Below are 7273 nucleotides of genomic sequence, written 5' to 3'. Positions count from 1 at the left end.
TCAGAAGGACCCAGGAGGTAAAGGGGGGGTCTCCTTGCCCCTTGTCCCACTATGTCCGCCCCGCTGGCTCACGGTCCCTTGTGCCCAACTCCTTTACTGGTGAAAGCCTCTTAGCAGAGGTGGGATGAGGGACTCTAAGCCCCAGGCCTGGGGAAGGAGTTGAGTCCGCAGGAGCGCAGCCACATAGCTAAGACTGTTGGTATCTGCCAGCCTCTCCTAGCTGGAGGCAGCCTCTCCCTGCAGGCCTCAGGAGATGTGAGGCTGGACCCTAAATCCAGAGTCAGGTCCAGGTGAGTGTGTGGTGAGGGCCGCCAGGGGCCAGCTTCTTGTCCCTGTGTTCATAGTCATGCTGGGTGTGGGGGCGAGCAGGCAAGGAAAGTCAGAACCTGGAACCCGGGGAGGGCAGAGTCCCAGGTGTGCCCGGGAAGAGGTCCTGGAGGGAGAGCCCAGGGCCTTTAGGGCTTCCCACCCTCCTCTTCTTTGGAGGGTGCAGTAGGACTTTGGAACCCCTGCCTAGGGATGGAGGGCCTAGGTTATGAACTGCTGGGGTTCGGGTCTCTCTTCCAGAGGCCCTTCCAAGGTCACCACCTCCCCATGAGGTCCAGACCTCTCCTTCCTCCCCAAGGTTTCCAGTGGGTGTACTGATGTACATCCTGCTGGGGGGGGGGGGGAACTGGAGAGGAGGGTTGTCAAAGTTACAGGGCACACTCCTTCCAGAACTGGCGCAAGCTGGACCAAAGGCTGCTGAGACGGGGCCAGGATCCCCTGTGGTTTTCATCATGAGTTTATTCCTGGTCACTGAGAAAAGTTAGGAACAAGGTGCAGGGTCACTGCAGCTGGCATCTGGCCCACTGGGTGACTGGCCCATTTGCCCACAAACCTGCATGTATTCATGGCGGACACTGACAGTTCCCCTGTGCGCACGCGCGCGCGCGCACACACACACACACACACACACACACACACACACACACACACCCTCTGGGTCCACAGTGGCTGCTGGGCACTGGCACTCACTGTACCCCTTCCCCTAGGTCCCAGGAGGAGAGGAGCCCTAGTGAGGAATCCTTGAAGTCAAGTCTCCATTCACCCTTCCCAGGCCTTTGCAGGAAGGTGGCAGGACTTGGGTGACCTCCCTACCTTGCTGGCTTTATAAACCTGAAAGGGCTCAGTGGGCGGCCTGGGGCTGTTTCTCCTTGTAGGTCTCAATTGACTCCTCTACAGCACTGCCTTTTGTCCCCCTCTTCCCCAGCAAAGGTAGAGGCGATGGGCGCTGGCAGCCCGCGACGGGGTGCAGGTCCCCCAGATGGTGGCTGGGGCTGGGTGGTGCTGGGCGCCTGCTTCGTGATCACTGGCTTCGCCTATGGCTTCCCCAAGGCCGTGAGCGTCTTCTTCCGAGAGCTCAAGCAGGACTTCGGTGCAGGTTACAGCGACACAGCCTGGGTGTCCTCCATCATGCTGGCCATGCTCTACGGCACGGGTCAGCACTCCCCCCAGAGCCTCCTGGGGTCCAGCATCTGGGGTTGGGGATCTAGAGCCCAAAGAAGCCCCGCCCCACCCCCCCACCCCCATCCCCCACCCCCACCCCCCCACCCCCCTAGGAAAGAGTGGGTAGGACACATAGATCGAAATGGAAACCTGCTCCTACTGCTGACCTGCAGGGATTGGGTTCATTCCTGTCAACAATCCCACACTGGGCTTCATTAACCTGGAGAAGCATTCCAGCTCCCCACAGCCCTAATGCTGGAGTTTTGAGAGGGTGGGAACCTTCAGGAGGATGGCAGTCTGGTGGGACGCAGAGATGAAGAGTGGAGGCCATCCTTCCTACTTTGGTTCTGGGTTCTCGAGAGGGTTAGGGATGGGTGGCCACGCTCCCCCTACTCCACCTTGTCTGCCCAGTCAAGCTGTGTGACTACACCTCAACCAGACACTGCCTGCCCTCTTTAGTCTCTGAAGAGGCCGGAGTGGGGAGTAAATACCCCTTCAAGGTCCTTCAGACCTCAGAGGTACAAGGCTTGGCGCATTTTCTGGAGGGGAGATTGGTCTAACCTCGACAGTGACCCTGCTCTGCCCACAGGCCCCTTGTCCAGCATCCTCGTGACGCGCTTTGGCTGTCGCCGGGTGATGCTGGCTGGTGGGCTCCTGGCATCCGCCGGCATGATCCTGGCTTCCTTTGCCTCACGCCTCCTGGAGCTGTACCTGACAGCTGGGGTGCTCACAGGTGAGGGCACCCATGTCTCTCCCCCGCAGGGACGTGGGTGCGGGTCGGGAGTCCCTACTGCAAGTCTCTCAGTTCCCAGTTTCCCCCAAAGGGGCGGCCCTCGAGTCATCTGGCTCAGCATCCCGGGGTCGGGCTTACCCTCCGGGTCCCGGCCCAGCCTGGCCCAGCTGCTGGGGCCAGAGGGGACACCCCAGCCAGCCGCGTCGCCTCGCCCGCAGGCCTGGGCCTGGCCCTCAACTTCCAGCCGTCGCTCATCATGCTGGGACTCTACTTCGAGCGGCGCCGGCCCCTGGCCAACGGGCTGGCAGCGGCGGGCAGCCCGGTGTTCCTGTCCACGCTGTCGCCGCTCGGCCAGCTGCTGGGGGAGCGTTTCGGCTGGCGCGGCGGCTTCCTGCTGTTCGGTGGCCTCCTGCTGCACTGCTGTGCCTGCGGGGCCGTCATGCGGCCGCCACCAGGGCCCCCGCCCCCACCGCGCCCAGACCCCGCCGAGGACCGTGCGCCCTCCGATGGCCGGGCTCGCCGCCGCCTGCTGGACGTGGCGGTGTGCACCGACCGCGCCTTCGTGGTCTACGTGGTCACCAAGTTCCTGATGGCGCTTGGGCTCTTCGTGCCCGCCATCCTGCTGGTGAACTACGCCAAGGACGCGGGCGTGCCTGACGCCGAGGCCGCCTTCTTGTTGTCCATCGTGGGTTTCGTGGACATCGTGGCGCGGCCGGCGTGCGGTGCCCTGGCGGGTCTGGCGCGCCTGCGACCCCACGTCCCCTACCTCTTCAGCCTGGCCCTGCTGGCCAACGGGCTCACGGACCTGATCAGCGCGCGTGCGCGCACCTACGGCACCCTCGTGGCTTTCTGCATCGCCTTCGGCCTCTCCTACGGCATGGTGGGCGCGCTGCAGTTCGAGGTGCTCATGGCGACCGTGGGTGCGCCCCGCTTTCCCAGTGCGCTGGGCCTGGTACTGCTCGTGGAGGCCGTGGCTGTGCTCATTGGACCGCCCTCTGCCGGTGCGCACCGTAGGAAGGGTGGCTAAGCCTGATAATGTAAGGGAAACCCTTTAGATAGAACTTCCAGGGATGAGGGGAAGGCAGGTCCCCTTGCTGAAAAGCCTGGTTGGTGGACTCCCTCTATGGCCAGGTAGCTCCTCCCCCAATCAGGGACCACCCCGGGGGATGAGGATGTAAAAGCTAGAGGTCAGTCTCAAGAAGAAATACACACAACTAATAGCCGTCTAGCCAGCCGTCTTGGGCATGTCGGCCTTCTCAAGCAGTTAGCATGAAGGCTTTGTGCATGAGGGGTAGGGCCCGGGAGGGGGTTAGATCCAGAATCTTAGCCTGAGTTGTGGGCCCGGATCTGCCCCTGCGGAGAGCTAACCTGGACCAAATGTGTGTGGATGCTTCAGTCCCCAGCCGGTAAGGCAGAACAGGGGACCAGTCCTGGCTAGGAGCAGAGAAGGGGTGCCCAGATGACAGCTGGAGAGGAGAGGTGCTGGTGACCCCCCCCCCCCCCCCCCCGCAGACTGCTAGGTCCTTTGCTCATCCTGGCATAGCTCTGCAGGTGCCGGCACAGTGTGAAGGGCTGGGGGTTGCTTGGGAAAGTGTCACCTTACAAGTGAGGCCTGAGCTAAGATCGGAAAGGCGGAGATGGGGACACCAAGATCTTCCTGAGTTGTCTGATTATCCTGAGGCATCAGGGAGCCAGCCAATCTTAAGTGAGAGAGGCCATAGTCGGGCTTCAGGAATGAATAGCAGGAGGAAGCTTTGATGGAAGCCCAGGCTGCCGCAGAGATGGAGTAAGCTACCACCTTTCCTTCTGAGCCAGCCAGATGGCAGAGTGTTCTGAGCAAGCTGTCTGCCTGCTTAACCCAATAAGAAAGGCAAAACCCCCGAGCCAGTGTGTGGGTACCCTCTCTCAAGCCTGCCACCCAAAAAGCCTCAAAGCTGGCCCACCTGGAAGCCCAGGGACCACCTGCTGCTGGATGGATCTAATAGGGAAAGAAGGCAGGTCCAGTGAGAAAGTGAAGGGCACTCCAAAGCTGAGTATGGCCAGAGACAGGACTGGCTGGTCGGGAAAGGACTGAGACATTTAGATAGAGTGAAGTTATGGTCATCAGGAAACTTCCTGAAGGCCACAGCCTGGTGTGGACATGGGAATACTCTAGAGTGAAGCCCATGGAAGAAAGCGCAGTGGGGACTGGGATGTAACTGTGGCAGATCACATACTTAGCATGTGTGACGCCCTGGTTTCAGTCGCCCACAATACAACTAGAGATTTCCCCACACATGGAAATACTGTGCCCAGGAAAGGAACCTGGGCAATGGAAGGAAATGAGCCCTCTTTCCTGGAGCACAGGCAGAGCCCCACTCCCCAGCCTGTGCTGAGGCACCTCACCAGCTCGGTTTGGATGGCTTGTAGCTCCTGATGAGGATGCTGAGCCAAATCCATATAGACCAGATTATGTAGAAAGAGTTGGGGAATCCTCAGTCCTAGCCCCCTGAGCTGGGTCCAGCCCCACTGCCACCCTAACACCCACAAGTGGGCTTGCACTGATGTGGAGGGAGGACCCTGTACACTATAAAAACACTGTGTCCTCAGAAGCATTAGATTGAGGTTCAGGGAAGGGAAGTGACATCTGGGGTCTCAAAAGCAAGGGTCCATGTGGAGTTTTGCATTTATAAACAGAAACAAAGACAGAACATGTGTCACCAGTAAGCCCCTTCTAATTAATGTAGAGGGGACCCTGACAGGTTGTGACACCCACCCCACCCCCAGGCCGCCTGGTGGATGCCCTGAAGAACTACGAGATCATCTTCTACCTTGCTGGCTCTGAGGTGGCCTTGGCCGGAGTCTTCATGGCAGTCGCCACCTACTGCTGTCTGCGCAGTAAGGATGCCCCCTCAGGCCCAGCTGCTGCAGGAGGAGCCAGTGACGCTGAGGATGTGGAGGCTGAGAGGGACTCTGAGCCAATGCCTGCCAGCACCGAGGAGCCCGGCAGTCTTGAGACTCTGGAAGTGCTGAGACCCCGGGCTGGGTCCCCAGGACCAGAACCAGAGGTGGAGGCAGGGCCTGGGCTGGGTCATGAGTCTGTGTAGACATCAGGCAAGTGGCCAGCAGGCATGAAAACATGGCTTCCCCTCTGAGGGCCTGGTACATGGGGAGGCAGCCTGGGGTGATCCCTTGGGTACCCCATTGGCCAGGCCCTGTTCCCAGTGAAGCTGTTGTGAACTGATGAGCACAAGCTGATAAAAGCCTACCGAAAGACATATTCTGCTCCTGTACCTCTGCCAGGGCTTGGGCTACCTGAGCTGGGGAGGGCCAAGAAGAGTCAGAAGGGTCCCCATGAAGTCCCCTGAGCCATTGGAGCTCAGCAGGAATGGTGGGGGGAATCCCGGCTAGACACTGGGGGCCGGTGGGGATGCTGTGTGCTGAAGCACATTTGGCCGCCATCTGCATAGTAGCACAGGGTCCAAGGTCAGAGTCGGGAGCAGAGACCTATCCTGGGTCTTCTTTGTGTGTAGGCTTCAGTTCCAGAGAGCATGGGAGCCAGGTGGTCAGCAGCAAAACCTCAGAGGCCCTCGAGGTGTGCATGTCCTCACTGCCCTTAGTTGCCACCCCCTAGAGGGTACATTCTAGTGACCCATCACTTTTGGTCGGAACACTGTTCCTGAGGACACTGGTGTGGCTCCGTGGGCACCTGCTCTCTACCACAGGGATTTGTGGGCCATGACCTCTCTCAACCAAAGATTCTATCTTAGCCACCCAAGTGCCAGGACTGCCCATGTCCTACACCCAACGCTTGCACTCTGACCTGTGAGGACCTGCTTGTCTCACTCCCAACTCTAGCTAGATCTCAGCAGAGTCCCTCCCACAAATGGCCCCTTCTCACCTACTGGTCCAAGCTGGGCCTCATTTTCCATCCAAGGTTTTAGGAACCCAGGCAATGCTCGGTTGACTTACATTCATGTATGCCTCCCAGACTCCCGATGGGACAGTATTTTATCTAAGCATTTACCTAAGAGTGCTTACTTGGCCAGGCAGTAGTCTAAGCCCTTCATGAATGTTGGTGTATTGATTCTCCTAAGAACCCAATGAAGTAGAATTTATCCACACTTCAGACGGGGCAACATGCATGAGGACGACAGAAATCAGCCCAGGGTTACAGAGGCCATTATTGGGTTCCGAGCTGTAGTTTTTTTGTTTGTTTTGTTTGAGATGGGTTTCTCTATGTAGCCCTGGCTGTCCTGGAACTCTGTAGACCAGGCTGGCCTTGAACTCACAGAGATCCACCTGCTTCTACCTCTCGAGTACTAGGATTAAAGACGTGCCCGGCTTCAAGCTGTAGGTTTTGATCTGTGCCCTTGATCATCAAAACTGGATGTCTCTTCAGAGATGCAGTATGGCCAGACACCTCTGTTGGGCCCCATGTGGATGGATGGTGACAGGCTATCTCCCTCCAACTCCAGATACAGCCTGAGAATCCCACCTGAGTTTCCAGGACAGCAGAGCTCAAAGCTACCAAGCCAAAGTGTTTTTCCAGTTTGGACCCTGCCTGCCACCTTGCACACTCCTTGCCTGTTCTGCTCTCCAGATGGCCATATCCCGTCCTCAAGGGCGTTCAGAGTAAAAGCTTTGCAGGTGTGTACCACACCCAGCCCAGCAAGGCAGCAGGCAGACTACTGCCTACGGGTGGCAGCGCCTCCCTAGCGCCCCCTTGGCCCTGAACTGAACAGCGTTCCTGGAGTAGTCTTCCTAGCCGTGCATCAACCCGACCAGTGTCTCTTCTGCCCCCTTGCCCAAACAACGGTTTACTTCACAACCAGAACACTGAAGCGTTGAAGGGAGAATGCCCACTGATGCCAGAAGCAGTGGGAGCAGGTGGCAAGCTCAGCGCCCACTGTTCCCATGTGTGGTCCTGAGCAAGATGCCACCCTGGGCCTCTCACCCCAGAGGCTATGGGAGAAAACCGCTCCTGCAGGTGCTGTGAGATGAGTAATGGACAGAGAGAGAACTGCCTAAGCCTTTGTCCCACCCTCCCTCACGACCCAGGAAGCAGTTGAG

General features: G+C 58.7%; 1 protein-coding gene across 1 annotated transcript; it reads left to right on the top strand.

Annotated features, from left to right (window-relative positions):
* The first annotated feature begins 779 nt into the window (after positions 1 to 779).
* Positions 780 to 7218, top strand: Slc16a8 (solute carrier family 16 member 8). The gene is made up of 4 exons (XM_052748349.1): positions 780 to 1480; positions 2078 to 2221; positions 2440 to 3222; positions 4988 to 7218. Exons 1-4 carry the CDS (start codon positions 1267 to 1269, stop codon positions 5305 to 5307), a joined length of 1461 nt encoding a protein of 486 aa, XP_052604309.1. The 5' UTR covers positions 780 to 1266; the 3' UTR covers positions 5308 to 7218.
* The last annotated feature ends 55 nt before the right edge of the window (positions 7219 to 7273 follow it).

The sequence above is a fragment of the Peromyscus californicus genome, unplaced genomic scaffold (genome assembly GCF_007827085.1).
Source record: "Peromyscus californicus insignis strain IS unplaced genomic scaffold, ASM782708v3 Scaffold_20__1_contigs__length_68692818, whole genome shotgun sequence".
NCBI classification, from domain to species: domain Eukaryota; kingdom Metazoa; phylum Chordata; class Mammalia; order Rodentia; family Cricetidae; genus Peromyscus; species Peromyscus californicus.
Note: the sequence above shows the minus strand (reverse complement) of the source record. Positions and strands in the feature narration are given on the sequence as shown.